Source organism: Egretta garzetta, unplaced genomic scaffold (assembly GCF_000687185.1).
Source record: "Egretta garzetta isolate BGI_Z169 unplaced genomic scaffold, ASM68718v1 scaffold27, whole genome shotgun sequence".
Taxonomy (NCBI): Eukaryota; Metazoa; Chordata; class Aves; order Pelecaniformes; family Ardeidae; genus Egretta; species Egretta garzetta.
Genome location: NW_009260400.1, coordinates 942,901 through 965,375, shown reverse-complemented (window position 1 = coordinate 965,375; position 22,475 = coordinate 942,901). Strand labels below are relative to the sequence as shown.

Sequence of the window (22,475 nt, the reverse complement as noted above, 5' to 3'; positions counted from 1 at the left end):
CTCTCTGGAGGCACCTCTCCCTCCCTTCGCTCCCTACAGAGAGAGCCAAAAGCAACAAGCTTCCTTGCCCTGACACCTCTGATATGTGTGAAGATGGATGGGTTGAATGCAGGCCTAAAATATTTTACATTTTCACAGTAGTTTCACAGCCCTGGCACTATCAAACGATCTTTCGCTGTACTTGGAAGCAGTAGGAGAACAACTTGAGATGGATTGTGGCTTTTTTGTGTCTGTGTACTTGCAAACTGCCTCTTCCTACACATCTTGCAGGGCCTGTGCCTGTTTGGATATGTACACGGAGAATCAGTGCTCGTGTGGATGCTCCGTCTGCTCCATTCTCCCCCCGCCCCCCTGAAGTTTGGAGGCCGTTCAAGGCAGGTCCCCATCCCTGGGTGGTTAAGATCAAACTTGCCCTATGCACTGTGCTCCACTGACCAGGCTAGTTAGGAACTGGAGGCTAGGATGCACAAGACAATTTAAAAATCTGAACAAAAGTAGGAGATTAAGGAAACCAGCTGGAAACCTCTATTTTGCTGATTTTGAAAGCAAAATGTGGGTCACAGATGTGCTTCCACAGACAGAAACTGGCTAGAGAAGAAAAAGACATCAGCAGTGCCCCGACTCTTTGATGATCAGAGGTAGATTTAGCTCCTAGGCACGGAGACAAGAAAGGAAGAGGAGACGAAGTAGGAATAAAAACATAATCAAGAGATTAGGAATGTGGAACACAACCCACCCGTAAATTTGCCTTAGGGAATGATGGAAAAATGCAGTAACGAAAAAAAGATTAAACCAACCGCTACATCTTACCCTCTTCCCTTCTCTTGCTGCCCTTATGGCTTTACTTTTTGCTGTCCAAGGCACAGGAGGCCCATTACAGACCCTCCCCTCGTCCTCGGTTGCGGTTTTTCTTTGCAAAAGTGCTGTTTTCTACTGTTCCTTCCTAGCTACTAAATCCTTGCTAAGGATAGGCTGACTACAGTTGAACTCGATGATCTTAAAGGTCTTTTCCAAGCAAAGGAGTCTATGATTCTATGCCTTTGAAACACCTCAAGTACCAAGAATAAATTTCTGGTGGGGCTTGGTGTCCCCCAGGCCCTTCATGATGAAAGAAGTGGTGGCATTTGAGGTGCTTAAGGCCATGGTTTAGCGGTGGGATGGCAGGGTTAGGGTAACGGTTGGGCTTGGTGATCTTAAGGGTCTTTTCCAACCTAAACGATTCTACGATTCCACGACTTTAGAGCCTAAAAGAAGCAAAGCTTTGCAGGGAAGCCCACAGCGTCAGGCAGGCATGCATGGGAGACTAGAAAGCAACAGGCTCCTGCTCATCTTTGATAGGAGAGAAGAGCTATTGCTCACTTCTTGTTTAGGCTAATACAAAATATTAAATCTATTTTCAGTGAAAGTAATGATAGACTAATAAGAGCCATGCTGCTAGCTCTTGCAGGCTGTTGATTAGCCTGTGACTCGGTCTCCCGGGGACTGTAACAGAAGGCCTATCGTGTGAGCCATTGACAAAAATAACCTCAAGGTACAGCACTGGAAGAGCAATGTAGGACAACAGCAGCACTGACTCGGAGAAGCCCAAGGGTGGTTCCTTCAAAATAGCCAGGCAGTGGAGGGGGGAGGTCTTAAAGCACTCAGGGCATTCAGCGGGCAGTTTCTGGATGAAGAGACGCACTTGGACCACTCCTGAAGGTCCCACCTGTGCTGGCCATGACAGGACCTGGTCACTTGGTGCCTTGGGGCTTTGTGACATGTGCTGAGCGGCCGTGGAGCGCGATCTCGGACTCCTGCAGTGAATTTCCCTCCTGCCGGCAAAACACCAGCCCCTAGGGCTCAACACCGAGAGAAGCCTGAAATAAGAGTGATGCTAGTCCAGCTCTTTTCAAACTGCCCGGCGCTGCTTTTCAAACTTTGGGGAACTTCAGACTCGGTTCTTGCCTGGAATTTATTTTTCTCAGCCCTAATGAAAACACGTTTTGTAGTTGCTGGTGTTTCAAATCTGATATCAGTGTCAATAAAGATGAGCCCTTTCCTGGGGGGGGTGTGTGTGTGAAAGTAGAAAAATGTCTCAAATCTTTCACTCATGCAGAAGAAAACAACCCCAAAGCACTGAAGGATTAAATGAAAAATATGCTGCTTTTCACTGGGAGACCACTGGGCGTGAACAAGTGCCAACTGAGCCCTCACTTGGATCACCATCTGGTGTGGTGGCAGCAGGGCCTGGAGGTGCAGCAGGATGCCTTGTGGTACCCTGCCCTGTGACAGCATCTCTGCTCCTGGTGACGGAACCACCAGCAGCTCCTAAACGGCAGCGGGTCCGTAAAGGCGAAGGACTTCATTATCTTCAGCTTCACCATCTGACCTAGCCCAGAGGAAACAAGTGTCCAGCCCCAGCATGATTCACAGCATGGCTGAGGATCCTCCCCTGGCGAGGAGGATCGTGTGTCCTCCTCGGAATGCAAGAGATTTTGTTAAAGACGCCAAAATTCATTTTGCTGGGCTGCAACCGCACGTTGATACCGCTATGAATGCCGCGGCACAGAGCCTCTTTGGCTGATGTCTAGAAACTGCTTGTGGTTTCAGAGCTCTTGCTGATGAATTGCCCAGCAGCTGGTCACATTGGGAGGGCGATGCTTATTATTTTCAACTGCTATCTTGCATGGAAGGAAAATCAAAATACTTTCCTCAAGGTAATTGGCTCTAAAACAATTGAAGAATTTTCCACAAGCTTGTAATGCAATTAGGACTGGCATTTTATGTAATTTATATCTTTAAAGGTATGTTTATGCCATTAGACCCTTCTTTTGTGGGGAAAAAAAAATATTGCCAGCAAGAGAAGGCAGATTTAGCTGTTACAGGCAATGGAATGTAGATTAAACAAGGGTGTCCACCTTGTAGTGATTAAAAGGCGGCATAAAGTCAGGATCATCAGTGAGATGCAGTCGCTTGCAGTGAGGAATGGTTGGGTAGGATGCTGTGACACCAGCCACACATCTGCAGGTTTCCCGTTTGGTTTTCGGTCAATGCCAAGTGATGCATCATCGCTCGCCTTCTGCTGCAGTGCCGCCAGAGCAGGAATAAGCCTGCGTTCCCAAACTGCCCTGCCAGCTTGGGTGGGAGGAGCTGGTGCAGACTGGGGACCATCAGGCCCCACCACACGGAACAAAACCATCAGCCACACCAGCGCCTGGGTCCGTGTTTCGATAGATACCCAGGAAAAGCCTAAGCAGAGACACCAGGCAATCCAAACACGCAAAAACAATTCCAGAAGTGCCTGAGTCAGCTGGTGAACTTGTTGACATGGGATACTGCAAAAGCCAGAAGCATGGATGTAGCCTTCCCCTGTCACCATGTGGGGAAGCATCTATTTCCCTGACTACCAGAGGGTCCAAGGGTATAACCGGGGAAAGGATCGCTCCGTGCTTGCCTGTTCCTTATACGTAACCACCTTGTACTGACTACTGTCCAGGGGACATCTTGCCTGGCTGCAGAAGCTGCTGGGATTGAAATTACGGGATGACAAGCTTTAGTCCCCTTGCCTAGGTGGAGGCAAGCAGGTCGGATGGAGCCTCATTAGAAATGGGTCTGAACTGAAACGGGGGAGGCACTCAACGTTTCTTCAGAGCCAGAGCAGCCGTTTAATGGGTAGGTGTCCTGACCTTATGATGGGGTGAACCAAACATGAGTTCAGACAATTGCCATTAAAAATATCTGGATGTGGTCCCTAATTGCTAGAGGTGCCACCAACTGTATTATGAGAATAATGCAATGCCACTCTGTAAAGGGAAGACGCCCCTTACCCTGGGCTGTAATCCAGCTGCCTGTCAGTACAGCGGACACGTATCAGGGAAAGCCAACCCAAGAGCCGGGCCAGTGTACAAAGCAGGTGATCCCACCCTCTGTTATCTGCCATCTGCCAGACAAATGAAGAAGCAGTCAGCGACCCCCACGGGTTGGCCGGCCTCTGCTCACTAGGTCCATGTTTGTAGAAACCTACCTTGAGCCATTCGGGAGCAGTTTGGGAACCAGCCCTTGGGGTCATGGACCTGACCCCAGACTGGCCAGAGGGGACACAAAAGTCCTGCCTGATCCCTTCTGCCCTGCAGCAGTCCGTGACACAACGCACGTCCCTGTCTGTAAGCAGAACCATGTTCGGAACCACCACCATGCGGTCGTTAACTTTAGTTTAATGAGCCCAAATGCAGGTTCTTAACACAAAAGGCTACGGACAGGGATACTCACTATTGGGCCGAGTCGTTAAGCTGATATTCTCGGGACCGGTTGAAGCATTCTTGAATCCCAGAGTCTGCCCAGAGTCTCATCATAGCTGAAAGCAGCTCTGGAGAGAAGGGCTCTGTGTCCTCCATCCGACTTACGACGTCGCAGACCATCTTGGCATCAGCCTGCAGAGGAGAGAAACAAGAGGTCACAGAGATGCTCAAGGCAGAATCGGGAGCCAGAGATTTCAGAAAGAGTTCACCAAGCTGTCAAGAGTAAAGAGGCTGCGTTTCTGGGGTTGGGGCTTTAGGATCCACACTGTGCGGTCCAGCAGAAAGGGCAAAAGGAGAGTAGAGCAAGGAGGCCACAAGGTTATTTGTGCAAGCCATCTCACATCAACAAACATTTCCGCGCAACAGACAAACCCGTCGGCACTGCGCACGTGTGCAGCTTCTTGGGAATGGAAGGGAATTCCTGTATTTACAAGTATATTTAAATTGTTAGCAAAGTGGCAAGTCTTCTGCAACGATGCCTGGTTTTTAACTGTGTGGGTAACCATAGGGGCAGTTTGTATCAGAAAGGACAGCAGCAAGGCTCCAGAAACAATTTTTTTTCAGATGCTGGTTTACTGCTTTTCCTGAGTCCTTGTTCTTTGCTCTGAGCCCCTGCTACAGACCACCTCAGCCGGCTGTCGTGCTTCGTGACTCAGGGGGAGAGGAACCTCCTGCGGTTCAGGAGTATGGCAGCGAGCGCAGGGCCAGCTGGCCGTTTTTGCATGGAATCTTTTTTTGGTGAGAAAAATGTGATTCGCTGGAACAGCCACTTTTCCTGGAGGATAATGCTCTGAGACAGCTTGGGTCCGGAAGATGTCTCAGGTTTAGGATGGGTACGTCTAGACGGCTTTGGAATAGCTGAGTTCAGCCCAACCACAGTAGTCCACAGTGGCTGATGCTTCACTCATTTGCGAAGCAGGACACCCAAATTCATGGCTCCCCTCTGCTCGCTTTGCAGTAAGTGGATCTCACCCCCACCCCCACCCCGACTCCTGAACCCACGGGGTGTTGGCTAATCTGCAGTTTATCTTTCATTGCTTTGAACACTTTGGAAAAGTCTCCTATTTCTACTAGCTGAAACAAACCCCAATTATTATTGCTATAATTAATTGGAAAAGAGGAGCTCTTATTCCTTACATGTGCTTACAGCAAGCTAGTGAAGGCAACCACCTTCTTTTATTACCTTTTCTCTTATTACTTTTTCTCTTCCTGCTGGATTGAACCCATTCTCGGACAAACACAGGTGGAAGTCTTCACTTCCCAGGGTGTTTGGTCTAAATCGACAAACGCTGACCAGAACCACGAGTCTCGCAAAGGGGAGTGCAGGCAGTTCTTGTGCTCTGCTGTCCCTGTCCCCCAGACAAACAATCCCTGGCCACCACAGCGCCACAAAGCCAGCTGCAGTTGGGCGTGCAGGGAGCCCGGGCATCGCCAGTCGGAGGAGCTCCTACATCCTCCCTGGCTCCAACAGGCTCTGTCCCGTCCCTCTGCCCTGCCACGTGCTGCTGATGCTCCTGCCTGATGCTCAGACTGAGCAGCTACGGTGGGAACAGCCCAACTGCGGGATGGGTTGCTATCCCTGGGTCCTGCCTGAGCACTGGGGACAAGGGTTTGTGGCAAAGTGAGCCTATTATTTCCTAGGTCATGGGTTCAATTAGAAGTGGAGGAGTGGCAACGTTGAAGAGCATCACAATAACCTGACTGCATGGGTGGGGATGACAAGGTGTATGACATGGCAGGGTTAGGGTAATGGTTGGACTTGATGATCTTAAAGGGCTTTTCCAACCTAACCATTTCTATATGATTCTGTGGCCTGTGTGGCCAGGATCAAAACCCCTCTTTTTATTGAACACTGGAATTGTTGAAAAATTGCAGGGCACCAAACCACTAGCGCTGGAGACCAAAGCTGCTGGAGATCTCAAGGCTCAGAGCAAGAGCCTCAAGTCGCCTGAACATCCAGTCTTTATGGGCTGAAGAAGCCTCAGTACTGTACGGAGACACCATCCCATAAAACTTAATGGAGTGGAGTGTCTATGCTTTGAAGACTTTATGAACATAAAGTCTTTCTCGCAGAATACTTAACTTCGTATTTTAGTGCCTAGGAGTCCTCCTGGCCCTCTGTACAGGCTCTGCTTGTTTTGGAGAAATGGTTTTGGTGACTCAACACCTCAAAGCCAAGACAAACAAAGAACCTTGAAGACTTCAGTTAATTTCAAAAGCTTGTTTTCTGCCCCAGAGTGTTTCATGAGCTCGGCGAATACCCATAAATCATCAGTTCGCTTTGCCTGCCCTGCCGGAGCCGTAATTCTGCTCTTTTCATGGACTCTAAATACCACAAACCCGGCGAATGGCCAGTCTGTTTGGGGCTATGCTCTGGTGTGGCCCCGTTATCTGTGCATGGGTGGTGCAGAAGAAGCCATGCTTTTGGTCAGGTAGGAAGGAGGTCTTCCGTATGTTATCCTGACCACTGGCGGGGGGATTACGGGTGTAAGTCACAGGGCTGTCCATCTGCTGTGATGGCAAAGCACATGTGAAGCTCTCCCGCTGTTACGGGCAGGGTCTGGGCTTCTTCTGAGCTTTGTGGATTTAACTGCAGGTCGCTTTCTGCAAAGCACCAGGGGGAACGGCACAGTGGTCACATTTTCTGTGCTAGGAAATAACTGAGACTTGTGGCAGTCCCCTGTGATTTAAGACCCAGCACAAGAGGGGTTGAGCAGAAGATGCAGATGAACAGCAATGACAGGGCAGAACGGGGGTGACCTGGGACAGGTATCTCCACCTGGGGTTATCATGTCTGCTCCGGCCAGAAACGGGGCTGAGCTTGTAGGGCAGGGGATTATTTTGGCACATGCTCCTCTGCAGTCACACAGAATCCCAGCATGGCAGGGGTTGGCAGGGCCCTCTGGGGATCACCCAGTCCAACTCCCCTGCTCAAGCAGGCTCACCCAGAGCAGGGTGCACAGGACATCGTCCAGGAGGGCTTTGAATATCTCCAGAGAAGGAGACTCCACAACCCCCCTGGGAAGCCTGTGCCAGGGCTCAGTCACCCTCAAAGTCAAGAAGTTCTTCCTCCTGTTCAACTGGAACCTCTTCTGCTTCAGTTTGTGACCATTGCCCCTTGTCCTGGTGCTGGCACCACTGAGAAGAGTCTGGCTCTGTCCTTGTGACACCCACCCTTGAGATATTTGTTCGTGTTGATGAGATCCCCTCTCAGCCTTCTCTTCTCCTGGCTGAACAAGCCCAGCTCCCTCAGCCTTTCCTTGTAGGGGAGATGCTCCGGTCCCCTCCTCATCTCTGTAGCCTACAGTCACCAGAGGCCCCTTTTGGGGATGGGTGAGGTTGCCCACAGGGCAGACCAAGGAGCAGGGGCAGTCTGGAGCTGGGGAACAATTTGGAGGTAAGTTTATTGCTCCTGCTGAGTGGTAATAAAAATATTCCAGGCTTAGTTTTATTTTGCAGAGTGAACTATTGAACTCTCCGCTTTACAGACCCAGAAAGTGCAGGTGAAACGAGTATTTTTAAAAATACTCCTCCCCCCTGCCAAGGATGAAGCCCCTCTGTCAAGGAGCATGGGGCCATCCAGGAGTTCAGGCATTTGTTAGATGATTTAACGAGCAATTAAGGATCCAAGAAGAGAAGATACTCCTTTCTTTTCTCACTCTCCAGGCTGCATCTCAAGCTGGGAATGACATTAAAATCTCCAGCCCCCCCTGGGCCCAGCAGGTAGATTTTTAAATACTGCCTGATTGACTTTTCCCTTCCCGCCTCCCCCGGGTCTGGCGCTCCTGCTTTTCCCGAGGTGAGAGGAGCCGAGCCTCCCGCCACGCTCTGCCTCTATACTGAAGCCGCAATTAAATACAGCAAAACAAACCAGACCAACCACCCCCCCCGGCCTTGCAGTTCCCATCCGACGGGCTTTTCGCTAATGAATATCACGGTGGTATTTCAGCTACCTCGGGAGCTAAAAATAGGCAGCGCTGTGCCCCGGGGATGGCTGGAAGGAGCCACAAAATGGTGCAGGGCTGCTTCCTCCATTGCTGCCTCCGCCCTTCCCCAGCCGCTCGGTCTCCGTCCCCTTAGTACACGCTGGCTGGGAGGAGAACCAGGGGTTGGGCTGCTCTCCTTCAGGCCGGTTCTTCTCCGGTAGGAGTATCCTGGCCCATCCTCGCAGCTTTCCCATGCATCCCAGTGGTTTGTATTTTCCACAGGGGGTCAAACCCTAACCCCCGAGCTGATTGCCTTTGGGTTGGTTGTAACCAAGAGTGGGATTTGTTCAGCTCTGTGTCACTCCTGAATGTGTCCACCTACAGCGGGAGAACTGGAGCTGGCTTCGCTAAGCTTGGCTTGGCTTGGCTTGGCTTGGCTTGGCTTGGGGAAATAGAAGAGCTCAGAAACTTGGGGATGGTAAGTTATACATCCATGGCTTTAGCCATCAAGCTAAAAGCCCAAATAATGCTTTGTTAAAGAACCAACCTCCACGCCAGTCGGGAAGTGGAGAGGGCTTTGCAGGGCCAGGGCAGGGTGGGCTTTTACATGACCGTAGAATTCATAGGCAGATGTGAACAAGGCGCCTGTAAACGTGGCGGGAAGTCAGCATGTCTCCTCTCTAACCCAGTGCCTACCTTTGCACCAGCCACATGGCATAAACCCAGTTCATAAGGGGACCTGTTTTCTCGCTAACCTGGCCATAAGCGCAGTTCTTTAATTGTCTCCCATATGTCACTGTCACCAAGCACACAGGCTGTCCTCAGCAAGCAAATGCGTACCTTTGCTTGCGACAGCCACCTAGCCCAATTAATTTGTTACCTTGCTGGAAGGGAGAGGGGCTCTTCCTAGCAGCCTGACATTATGGGCAGTCATGTTTGTCTCTGCAAGCTAGTTCTTTTTCATCAGGCAGATATAGATCACCCCTAATTATTTGTTCCTCACTGCCAGCCATGATCCATGCCCGCAAAGATACCAGCAGAGCTGCTCCTGCCCTGCCCAACCAGAGTTGCACCGGAGTGGGACTCGGGTCCCCATCCCTCTGACCATCCCACGATAAATCCTGGCTCTGATCCTTTGAAGTTGCCTGGGCATTAACTAAGGGACTTTTTTTAAATTTTTGCAAAAACGAATAGTTTTCTGGAAGGGGGGAGTTTAAGGGAAAGGCAAAGTGTTATGTGAAGCTATGCAGTACAAATCTGCCAACCCCGATGGAGCCATGCTGACTTGCATCCATGGGAGAGCTGACCCAGCGCATGCGTCATCCCCTGCTTTTCCTTTTGGTGAACTAAATCCCAGTAAATATCATTTTTGCTGTGATTTACTCTGATTAATCATACCTGTTACTCAGCCTATCCCAAAGGTTAGCACTGGGGCCATTTCCTTTGGTGGCTAGTTGTATGCAAAGCTGCTTCTCTGAACTTTTCAGATGATCCGTGTGGTTGGGGGGGAAAAGCTGAGCATTGCATTTCGCTGGCCGTACAAAACAAATCAGAAGCCCAGCACCAGCTGTCAGCCATCCAGTCACGCATAACCTAGTGCACAGCTGAAAAGAGAAGTGGCCCTCACCAGCCAGGAGCCTGGGGGGAAACTGGTGCCTTGAAAGCATCCAGCGTCCACAAAGGATGTCCCCAGAGGAGACCTTCCTGGGGGGCACCCAGACCCCGACCTCCCGGCAGAGCAGTACATGCCACTGCTACTTCAGTGAGAAACAAGGTCCCGTAATGTGGGGGGTAGAACATGGCTCATAAGCTGAGAACCTCCTCCTCCTCCTCAAGCATCTCAGAAATCTGGACCCTGCTTCACAGCTGAAGCATGGCTGCACCCCAGCAAAAGCTGGTTATTTTCACAGCATTTGCAGCCTGAATGAATTCTGGAAACAAAGCAGAGCTGGTGAATATGCCTCTTCCAGAGACATCCAGGGCCCAGCTCCAAGTCTGCAGGAGCTTTGTAGATGCTGAATAAACAGCTTCACGTATGACTCTCCCCCTCACTCACCCTCTCTTTCTCACACATCTGCGTTTCAGAGCTGACCTCTGAATCTGTGGAAATCTGCCACCTTCAGAACATTTAACCCAGGCCTCCCAGCTCTGCTTGGCATTTGGCTTGCCAGCCATGCAGTCTGAGAGACCCTGGAAGGTGCTGAGCTAGTAAAAAACTATCCAGTGGCTTAGTCAAATCTATCCCAAAAGAACACCGTGAGGTGGGCACCCAAACTACATCCCCTCTGCCTGCACCTGGTAACAAGTGGCGGATCTGGAAAGCCCCTGACACCTCTCCCTGTGGTCTGGGAAAGAGGAGTTTATGCTGATGCAAAGCTCAGCGTCGTGCTCCCAGCAATCTGCAACACACAGCAAAGCTAAGCCTAACACATGAAGTTAGAGATGTTTGGCTTTCCGCAGCACCACCCTAGTCGTCTTCTACCCCGCTCATGTAAAACAGCTCACAAAAGGGGCGGCTGACATGGGTACGAAGCCAAAGGTCTGCCGTCTGTCTGCGGGCAGGTGGGCTGTTTTATACAGAAACCATAACCTGACAGCCACAGTGACGTGCAGATGTCTCTTCCTGAGGCTGTGCTGTCTGGCTAGCAATTAGTAAAGCCCTGGTTTTCATCTCCTTCTGAAGCCAAGATGGTTCCATCACCTCTGACTGCCTTGGCCAAACAACTTCTCTCTGTCCAATACTTGGTCGAGGATCTCTATCCTGAAACCGTGTTACTGCTGTGTTTTCCATCTGCTGCTTCCTATCTGGGCAGATGTGGAGCAGGATGGGTACTATAGATTATTACAGCTCTAAAGCAGGCGAATTGCTTTGTGTTTGGTACTACTTTAATTCCTACTTATTCTGCACGATACTGCAGCTGAGCAAATAAAATTTGCTAGCTTTTATGTGGGTATCGGCTCCTTTTCCTCTCCTGCAACACACCTACAATAATATTGCCTGTTTGCTTGGACTACTGGCAATCTGGCAAGAGCTTGGGCTGCCAGTTGGCCACTACTCATTGTAAGAGTTCCTACAGCCCTAAGTCCTGTAGGAAACAGCGCTTCCCTCACCAGAGGTGGAAAACCCTCCACCACCCAACACCACAGAACTCAACCTGCCCAAAGGGATGCCAACCAAAGAGCAAGTCGTTTCCCAAATTTGCTTTGTTCCAGGAAACCGTAGGGTCCTCCCATGTTCTTGAGGTGCTCTGTAGAGCTCCTGAGCTGGGTGAGAGACGAAGGTAGTGGATAGCTGACTGGGTTTTTCCAAACGAGGATGGAAAAGCCAGGAAGCATGTGTTAAATGGTCTCAAAATAGATCCTGACCCTCTAGCTGCAATGGAAGGTGAAAAAGCTCATCATTCTGTCTGTCCTAGTCACTTCTAATTCAAGAAGATGGCATCCGTGAGAGCCACTGCAGACTCTGCCAGCATCCCTCTGAGGACAGGACGCTTTGATGGGTCCTCAGTCCTACAAGCCCCGAGCAAAAGGGTTGGGTATGGAACCTGCAAGCTGCAACGTCATCCCTTGCTGACGCCTTTCAGGCCATGCAGACAGCGACAGGACTGCCCACCAGGGAGGGGATGAGAGAGAATGTCACAGATGGGGGACATTAGCCGCATGGCTTCATGCTCCGCAGGGAAGCACTCTGCTGTGGCACTGAGGAGGAGGCTGGGAACACATAAAGATGAGAGAACAAAATCCTTGCAGCCCGCTGTCCTTCTCCTCCCTGTAAAATCCTCTCCACCGTGTGAAAATCGGTAAAACGTAACGGCACTGGAGTGCTCGTGTTGCAGCAGATGGTGGGGAGATGCCCGATATTCCCGAAAGCAGGTGGGGCAGCTGCACCGGCTGCGGGCGTTTGTAAAGTAAACAGCTTTTTTACATTCATTGCAATGTGGGTCCCAGAATCCCAGCATGGCAGGGGTTGGCAGGGCCCTCTGGGGATCACCCAGTCCAACTCCCCTGCTCAAGCAGGCTCACCCAGAGCAGGGTGCACAGGACATCGTCCAGGAGGGCTTTGAATATCTCCAGAGAAGGAGACTCCACAACCCCCCTGGGAAGCCTGTGCCAGGGCTCGGTCACCCTCAAAGTCAAGAAGTTCTTCCTCCTGTTCAACTGGAACCTCTTCTGCTTCAGTTTGTGACCATTGCCCTTTGTCCTGGTGCTGGCACCACTGAGAAGAGTCTGGCTCTGTCCTTGTGACACCCACCCTTGAGATATTTGTTCATGTTGATGAGATCCCCTCTCAGCCTTCTCTTCTCCAGGCTGAACAAGCCCAGCTCCCTCAGCCTTTCCTCGTAAGAAGGATGAGCTGAGTGGGAGTGATGGCCATTCTCTGGGAACCCTCTCTGACTTTGGGAATTCCTGACGGCTTTAGCCTGCACATCTTCCACTCTTCAAAATGGCTTTAAGATTTTCCACGCCACCATCCCTCCAGGCGACTGCCTAGGGGTGGCAGGACCATGGTTTCCTTCCAAGCTTTCCCACCACAACAGGGTGAAATGGGCTTTGTCTTTGGAACAGAAAGGGAAACCAGCCCCTACGGTGGGAGTATTCCCAGGACAAAGCTGGATTTTTTTTTTTTTAACATCTCTGGCTAAATGCCGCTTGTGTACGATGATTTATAGGGCAGCAGCTTCCTGCTGGGAAGCCGTGCAGCGCTGGAACCTAGTAATTAGTTTAATGCTCAGAGCTTGATGCTGAACGGTGGGTGCTAATCTCCACTCTACAATTAATCTAGCAGATTTATCAGTGCCTCGTACGACGGAGGACTAAGCCTGTGGGTTACAGTCATCTGTCTCCAAAGAAAGCGACAGTGTTTCAGTCAGAAGGAGCCTTGTTTCATTTTATGGTCCTATTTTACTTGGTGATCCGTGATGAAGGGATACACTTAAAGGGCAAGGTGGAGAGGGAAAAATCCCCCCACCCCAGTCATGCTAAATTTCAGCTGCCCGTTGCCTCTTCTCTTCTCTGTAACCTGTAATTGCGATGCCTGGGGAGGGATTTCTTACTGCTTGCCACCGAAACGGCTACAAGCAGTTGGTGGGTTTGGTGTCCATCCCCAAGCCTTCCGCCTGATGGGATGTCTCAAAATTATTTCTCGTGTCACTGTTGTGAGAGCAGGTATCACAGCTGCCAAATAATACTGGATTTTCCACTTGGTGGCAGAACAGAAAAAATCAGCTTGGATCAAACACGTTCCCCTGCATTCTTCTATCGACCCAAAATCTCCCCAAAATTTCATTTTGCGTCCAGCCAAAGTGCTTGCCTTGAGTCCTACCAGGATATTTTGGTTTGTTTCGAGCTTTTTGGGGGCTCAATGTTATCAATGAAACTGGTAGGTCAATTCTAAAACAAAAAATTTTGTTTCCAAATGAAAAGTTGGAAAAACGAATGAAAACAAAACACTTTGGCCTTTCAGGAATGCAAAATCCCTTTGAAAAATTCTCCAGATTTGCATATAATTTCCTCTTGGCCATGATTATCTGTAGATTTTGACTGGATTTTACAAACGGTTTTGGTTTCTTCTAGACTGTGGTTTTTTAGCAAATTCATCAAACATTTCTGTCCTGGTCTAGGAATAAGTACCGTAAGAACTTTCTTATCAAGAGTCCTCCAGTCACCGCTTATTTGCTGTTGTAATTCGGATTCTCAGCACCTCAAAGTGCAGACCAAAGGGGTTTCCTTAGGTTTGACTTGGACTTTACAGGAGCAAACTGAGGTACATAAAGTCCAACACCGACACGGCCAGTATACGGGCGCTCAGGGCAGGAGGACACACTGGCTCTGTGGTTTAAGAGCTGTCCTGGCTAAATGTTAATTAACGGCAGCCAGGGCACTTTGGGAACTGAGTTTCTTCTGCAAACTTCAGCGAGTTTGCCTTATTTGTTTAAAGAAGAAGTACTCTGGGAAGAGGGACCTCAGAAGAGGCAGCAGTGCTTCGCTTTCCCCAGCTTTCTCCATTGCACATTGCCATTTTCTGGGGAACCTCCATAAAAAGAGACGGTGGAAGTGTGCAAATGGAAGCCTGCAAACCTGCGGCCATTTTGGGCTTGCCGCTGGTGGCAGTTCCCAACACAGATGCCCAGGAAAGCTGCCCGAGTAATGCAGAAGACTACTGCCTTCGCCTGTGCTGCTTTCATAACTTTCTGCTTTTTGGTCCGCGGCTGCACTCACCCAGCGATGGAGCTGCAGGGTGACCCCGGAGGCCCCTGTGGTCCCACCAAGCGTCCCATTAACGGGGACGGGCTGAAACAGGGCGCCATCCATTGAGCGGCAAAGTTTTGCCCATGACTTATTATTACCACAACCTTTGTTTAGCTTCCCTCCCTTCTTAATTTCCAGCTGCCTGCGAGCCCTCCTCTGCAGGGAGGACCAGGATTTCTAGGACTTGGGGTGGGGGAGCATCTGGCTGAGGTCCCGCTGGGAGTGGAAGCTACGTCTGATGGGGCTATGGGTGAGAAGTGGCTCTTCAAGATGTCTGCGGCTGCCGAGAAGGAGCCCCAGACTTCAGAGCGGAAGAAATACAAATTTTGTCGCCTAAATCCCTCCCATGCTGCTGTATCTCCAGCAAAATCAAGACTCGGGTGCTTGTAACAGGGTCGGAGGAGCTCTTCCTTTGATCAGCGGGGATTATGGAGCCTAACCCCCAGCAAGTGCCTCCTTATCAGGGTTGAGGCACTTCACACGCGGACAGATTTGCTTATATATTGTCTCAGGTTGCTGCAGAGAAAAATTGCCCTGCATTTTCCTTACAACAGCGTCAAGAAAGACGGTGAGGTGAGGATGGGAGGAGGAAGAAGAGGGAAAGCGAGTGAGGAGGGAGGGGAAGGTGGGGGAATCTGATGGGTTGGGTGGGAGCATTGCTGCTCCAGGGGAAGCTCTACTCAGGGCTATTAACAGGAATTTTCTTCTATTTACTGCTCTTTTCAGAGAGAGTGGATAAATGGGACCTCAGGTGCAGCGTTAGATGACAGAGGACGGTCTGTAAAATAAGAGCCTGGCAGAGAAATATCTTTATAACGGCTTAACAAGGATAGGCAGGAATAGGCTGGGGGCCTGGATGAAATCTTCGATGCTGTTGTGTGTATTTATTATTTATTCTTCTGGGACAAATATAGCATCAAAGAATGTCAAACTGAAAAAGCCCATAACCCACTGTAGCTGGATTAGCCCTACATCCCTGTAACCATGGTATCACATAGTATCGACAAGGAAAATCAGCGATGATGAGGGGGGAAAAAAAAGCGCCCGGCATTCATGACACTTGGGAGGATGAGGCAGACTTCCGTGCTCTGGTGAGGATGCACCAGAAGGGATAAGAAAATCTGTGAGCATCTTGCTAGCCTGGGCATCTGTGACTCTCAGCTGCGACGGAAAATGCCACGGAAGAGCAAAGTCACTCCTTTGTGTGCAGTCCTATGTGCTACATACGGGGAACGTAGGGTGGGTCCCACCCTAAAGCATTTTGCTGCCATCGCAGAGCACCTCGAGCCCGGCAAAGCGGTGGGGATGGCACCAGCGCCTGGCTGTAGCTGGGAAGGGGAATAGCTGCAACACCACAAGCACCACGGTCGAGCAGCTCCGTGGCTGTGGCCCGGTGGTGGTCACCGCTGCAGGTGTGACGCTGCTGGTCCTCGCCCACCACCTCCCAGTCCATTCCAGTGCTGTCTCTCCTCCCCCTCTCTTTGTGCCAGCCTCCCTGGCTCTGCAAGCCATGCAGCCGCTGCAGCTGGGAGCCCTCCCTCGAGGCTGCACAGGACCATGCTGACATGAGTACCAGGGCACAGGCTTAATACCGCACTGATTATTTTTTGGAAAATTATGTATATTCACTTCTTTTCTGGAATGCTTTTGCTGGCTTGGAGATATTTCAAGTACCAGCAGGGGATTAGGGAAGCTTCTTTTAATCAGCTTTTGTTTTGTTTCTTTTTTTACATCTTTGCAGAAGAAGGAGTAAAAGCCTACTCCAGCACGTTCTCCGCGGAGGAGTCGGGATTTGGCAGTGATGCTGCCTCTGGATAAGGGGAGATGAGAATGATGCGGCCTCTCACCGTCTTCCACAGCCCCCCTGCAGAAGGGCTCAGACCCCTCCTGCAGGCAGATTTGGGGCAGGACGAGCTGGCGTGCTCCAGCCGCCCAGCCGGGAGCAGAGCTCAGGCTGGGGTCTGGCCGTGCCGCTCCCGACTCGCCCCGCGGCACCGAGCAGAATTCCCAATAAAACCTCAGAGCAGAGATTTTCACAGTTGTCTAAGGGGTCTGGAAATCTGATTTCCTCTGAAATAAGAGGCCTGTAGTCCCCACGTATGCCTTGGCAGCGGCGTGCCCGGTGGTCCCTCCATGGCATGGCGGGTCGGTCAGAAAGAGAAACCCTGACAAACCAGAACGGCTGCCAGTCTTAATTCCTCTTTTCTTTCCCTTCTCTTCCCCTTTGCTTTTTCTCCCTGGCAATCCCCTCTCTCTGCCTGCCTGCCTGCAGCCAGCCCCAGCCCCGGGAGCAGCCCTGCGTGCGCAGCCATCCCTGGAGATGCCATTTCTCTCGCAGGCGTTCAGCCGGTGGTGCATTGCAAAAAAAAAATAATCCCCCGGTGGAGTGAGCGATGCCAGCAAGACGCCCGCCTCCCCTCCACCTCCACCTCCCAGGGCTACTTTCTGCCTTGGCTACGAGTCTGCTGCATCTTTGTGCGGCTAATAAAAATAACCGAAAAGTACTCGGGGAGCAGACAGAGCAATCCCAGAGACTCCAAACATCCAAGGGGCTTTGTTTCCAAGGCAACATCTTGTCTCCTAGCTGCAAAAGGCCACGGGAATGAAGGCAGCCTATGGAAAATGAATAGCTCGATGACAACAACAACAAAAAAAATCTGCTGGGGACCGTATCGGGGAGGGGTGTATGTGTGCATGTTCGTAGGGGGGCCAGGAGAGAGCAAAGCCGAGCAAGCCAGGACTAGTGGCATGGAGCATGCGGAGGGACAGGGTGAAATTTATCTCATGAGAAGCACAGTCCTGCCCCTATTGAAATGCAAAGCACCGCTTCCACCGATTTAGGGAGCAGGGGACTTGCACAAATCAGCCATTCTTTTCTTTCCCCCCTTTTTTAGGCTCCAGTGTTTGAAGATTCGAGCTAGTTAAAAAAAAAAAAAATCCCTTGTCCGAGGCAGAGCCTTCCTGGGTCCCAGGAGCTTTCCAGACAGGTCTGGAGCACGTTACTGACTTCAGCCACCCCAGGTTCCCGCTGCCCAAGCTGCCTCCTTCCCTCCGCAGCCCAGGGCAGCAAGGCAGGAGGTGCCAGTGCACGGGAGCATCCCTCTGGCTCTTCCCATTAAGAAAGAAACACGTATTTACCCATTTTCTAAGGCTCCCAGAGCTGTGCAGTATGTGAATACCCGCGTGCAAGCCAAGCTGCAGAATCAGGCTTTTTTTCCCCTATGGCTTGGATGGTTTTGCTCTTGCAACCTCTTGAGCTGGCTGCCCGGGGCGCAGACCCGAGGCTTTGGCGCGGGGAGAGCAAAGGCCCCTCTGCACCCCACGTCCCACCGGTGACATCTGTGGCCCCCATCTGACAGCACCCTCCCTCGAAGAGTGCTGGTCTGTAGCTGCGCCCTGGTGCTGTTTAATGTGCACATTGCCCTTACGTCAGTGACTGCCGCAGTAAAATCCCCCCCGAGCTCATTTACGGGGTCGATACTAGGCTGGGAGGGGAGAGGCTCCCCAGAGCCAGCCCGCTTGCCTGTAGACGCCCCGCTCTTGCTTTCCCTCTCCCTCGCCTCTCATGGGAGTGCCTAAAAGCTTGGGATCGTGACGCCAAGCGAGCCGATGGAGCTTCTTCTCCACGTCCCAGGAGGCGGTGTGGATGCCCTGGGAAAGTGACAGGCGTTGGGTCAGGAGCTGGCTCCCAGCTCCTCGGCAGCACGACCAGCACTGAGCTCCACCATGCCAGGAGCAGGCTCCCGAAGTGGGGAGGGGAGGAGGAGGAAGCCTGGGCATTTCCCTGGGGTGGCCAGGAGGGACGGACGACATCGGCATGTGTTGTGCTCGTCTCTGCCCTGGGCTGGAGCCAGCCTCGGGCTCGCGCCTCTCCCTCTGCTTTTCCTCAGAGACTCTTTGGGCTGATGAACAGCTCAGCCATTGATGTCCCACCTGACATTAAAACATTTTATTTAACTAATGTCTTTCCTTTGTACCTTCACTCAATCGATACCACGCCAGCAAGAGGTTTGCAGAGGGGGAGCTGCTGGGAAACGCTCCCCTTGCACTTTTTTTTTTTGCACCCTCTGCTGTGGGCAGAGCAAATCCATCCCCACGGATGGACGGCTGCTATTTATTGTTCACCTTGGTACGCCGCACAGAGCTCTGTCTGAGCACGGGCTGCGATGGAGATGTTTCCTTCTCATCCCCCCCTCCTTGATATTTTACCCCCTTGCCCCAGTTCTCCTTACAAGTGCCCACCCAGCATATCGCACACTTGATAATTTTCATTTTCTGCCCTAAACTCCTTTGCGGTGTTCCTGGATCACCTTCCCCCCCGTTAACTTCCATCCTCATGGGGCTGAAATTCACTTCTACATGAAATGATTCCCACTGACTGCATCAAGTTTTCCCTGGCAAATCCTCCTTCAAAGCGCTCAGCCCCGCTTCAACGTGCGATATTTTGTGTGGTTTGTGCCACCCTCTGCACAACTGGCTCTCAAAATAGTTCGTAATATTAATACAGGGGTCGGGATTTTCCAAAGCATTTGGTATTGACCTAACCTGATTCCCACCAGGCTCGGCTGTAGATTGTCATCAACAGGGAGCGATAAATGGTCTTGAAAATCCCAGTGCTGGGACTTAACAAAACAGACTTAGCGGGATACGTTATTATTGGCTTGTTAAAAATTCTCACCTAGGACGTCTTTAAAAATGTATCTGCTCAGGTCATTAATGGCATCTGCACGGGCAGTCTTGTCATTATGTCTGAATGAATAAATAGTACTGATTTATACTATAATAAATTCATAGACTAAATCAGAGCTAACCCACAGCCAGCTGGGTGGCCTCTTCAGAGCATTTGCTGGCTGATTTCTTGCGGTGGTTTAGCTTTTCGAGAGGCACAAACGGGAGGCGATACAGCTGCTCCCCTCAGTCCTAACACGATCAGGTGCTGAGCACCCGTTGAGCAGTCCGGAGCACTCCAAACCCTTCCTGAAAACCTGCAAACCTGCCTGCCCCATCATTTTCTGTGCCAGCCGCCTGCTTCAGATGGCTCAGCTCGCCCCCTCACCCTCGGCAGGCACATGTGCACCCGGAGCCCGGCTTCCAGACCCGGGGATGGACAACACGTGCTTGCATCTCCTCCGCAGATCAAAAATGTCAAGCTTTCAACTCCCCTTTGAGCCGCCATCTTCAGAGTAGCAAGGCAAGCTGGAAGCACATTTCCAAGCCGTGCCTGCCTACCAGCAGAAAGCTCTCCATCGCTCCTTGCCACTCCGTGTGAGCCATGGTGTTCGGTAATGAGGCCATTGATGGAGCAGTGGTATGTTCTTTTGTCCCTGCCAAAATCCTGCTCCCTCCTATTCAGCTCAACAAGATGCAAAGCCCTGGTGCTGCCAAGCATCCTCTCAGCTGCCAAAGGAAAAGGAGCTAATCAAAGGAATAAAAGAGCTCCGGTGCCAGGCTCCATTCCCAGCTCAAAGCTGGTGGATTCAATGCCTGCCGGCTGGACGGGGCAGCTCCGAGCGGCTCCTGCTTTGCCCATCCCATGGCCAGAGCCGGGCTCTGCCGTTCCCGGTCAGCATTACTGGGTTAGCTGCTGGGGTTAGCCCATGTCGGGAAGCAGCCACATTGATCCTTCTCAAGGCACACCACGGCCCGTGCTCGTTAGTCCTTTATTTATTTATTTAAAATCCCTTTCCGCCATGCCAGCTTCCTACCTCTCCCCTCCTTATTTCCCACACCGAGGAGAAAAGCCTCACGCTGTGCCATTCATGTCCCCCCGGGGCCCCTCGGCGGGCCGGCCCGTTTGAAGTCATCTTTTTCGCCTCTGCTTCAAACCCTGCTTGGTCAGAAAGGAGAGGAGGCTGATGGTTTTCAGCACAAATATTTCAAGCACCGGATGGGTCGCGCTGCCCGTAACGCTGCTCGGTCAGCAATGCTCGCGTTGCCAGCTGGGCACTGGGTGTAAGCCTGTGTCGCCGTGGCTCCCCACCGGTTTGCACCAGGTGAGGACGGGGTTTGGTTTTGGCTGCGTCCCGATCCGGTTCTCCAGGAAGTTCTTCCGTCTCTTCATTTTTAGCACTGACATGAAGTATTTAGAGCATAAAATGACTAATTTGCCTCTCTGCAGCCGCTACGTTTTGAGGCCATTTGGGAACTGCTGAAGTTATTTGCCACCTACAGCCCAGTGAGTTTAATAAAAAAAAATTGTACGTTTCCGTGCTGCTTCGGATCCCCAACAACTTTGTGCAAACTACTTATTTACCATGCAGCCACCACTGTGCAAAGGGCCGTGAGGCAGCCGCCGCTGGGGTTAAATGCAGGGGCTGTTGAACAGCCTGGTTACCAGGCACGTAGCAGTTTAGGACGGGGAGGTGAGAAGGTTGCTTTGCCAGATGAATAACATCGAGTTATCTGTTTCAGCTGGAGCTGCTCCAGTGCTTTTGGCATTTCTCGAGCTCACGGACACCGCAAAGAATATTTAAGGAGGCAAAAAGTAATCTGCACACTTTGGAGGTTGGCCACGGCACCGCTGTAAATGCCTCTCTGCTTTTGTAAAAAAGTGCCGCGGGCCCTTCGAAGGCCGCAGAGGCTCAGCTGCTCGGGGTTGCACCTCTCCTGCCAGCACTGGGCCCCTCTCATGTATGGAGCAAGCGGGGAAGGATGCTGTGTGCCTGTAGCCCTGCATCCCTCCTTTGATGCTCTCCCGCTTCGCTGGAAAGCCTGCCCGAGCGATCCGTCCTCGCGTGCTACTCATCCCGTCTTGGCCCGAGCCGCCAGAGGAGCGGGCAGCCCTCGGCACCGCCGTTTCAAATGACACCGGGCTGGTGGTGTAGCTGACGCACCAGCTTGCCAGTGCTCACGAGCCAGGGAACGGTGCCACGGAGCGGGAGAACGTGGCCGGGTAGCGTCCCCCGGCCCCAGGCATGGCAAATACAGACGGGGCCGGTCACTGTCAGTGCCTGCGTGGGTGCCATGTTGCAGAGGGGTCAGCTGGACCTTTTGCTGATGCTGGACTCACTCTCAGGGTTATCAATATCAATATCGAGCCTGCGGTGCTGAGGCTTTGGCGACCATGCCCTGCTGGGATGTGGAGGTGGCACAAGAGCTTTCCAGTGGCTTTGCTCCCAGCCCCGACACGGGGAGTAAAGTGGGGACATGCCACTTGGGGGCCCATGCTCCCCTCCATCACAGCCCATCATCCCTGCACTGCTGCAGGGCCCCATGACACCTGGTTTGGCTCATTCTTTAGCTCCATGCAAAGCTCTCCTGCTCTCTGGGTGGACTAGGAATTGCCTGGCTGCATCTGGAGCTGATGCTCTGCTGAAGCCCCCAGGGATGAGCCTGTCTCCTTCCTCCAGACCCCTCAGCCAAAGGGCTCATGGTCTACAGAAGGCAATGTGTCACCCCAATTTCTGTTTGTTGTCATGGGACTGGCAAGCCTTGCCTTCAAAATCCATCTGTGAGCTCTGCAAGTTGCTGGGTTAGGGATAACAAACTCCTAAGGCATCGCGTCCTGCAGCGAGCATCCTTCTGGGGCCATGGTGCCAGGTGCTGGCCCCCTTCTCTGCCCAATTTCCGTGTGCTGGACTGAACTTTGCTTCCTCTGTGGGAGGGCTAATTCCCCTCTCCTCACGCCTCCGGCCCCAAAACAGAGTTCGCGTGATGTGGTATCTCTACCCAACGCTCACTGCACCTCAGCAAGCTTTTAGAATCATAGAATCATGGAATCATTTAGGTTGAAAAAGCCCTTTAAGCTCACCAAGCCCAACCGTTCCCCTAACCCTGCCATCCCACCACTGAACCCTGGCCCTAAGCACCTCGTCTGCCTGGCTTTTAAATACCCCCAGGGATGGGGACTCGACCCCTTCCCTGGGCAGCCCCTTCCAGTGCTGGACAATGCTTGCAGGGAAGAAATTTTTCCCAATGTCCAACCCAAACCTGCCCTGGCACAACTTGAGGCCATTTTCTTTCCTCTTCTTCCTTCTTCGTTTCCACACCAAACCCCCTCCAACATTAGGGGCTTGTGAAACAA

At 51.7% G+C, this 22,475-nt stretch overlaps 1 protein-coding gene across 1 annotated transcript in view; it reads right to left on the bottom strand.

Moving 5' to 3' along the window:
• Positions 1–22,475, bottom strand: part of GNAO1 (G protein subunit alpha o1) — an 83,200-nt gene that overhangs the window by 32,721 nt on the left and 28,004 nt on the right. Inside the window, exon 2 of the mRNA XM_035898753.1 lies at positions 4,249–4,409. Coding sequence (XP_035754646.1) covers positions 4,249–4,409 — 161 coding nt within the window. The remainder of the gene's footprint in view (positions 1–4,248; positions 4,410–22,475) is intronic.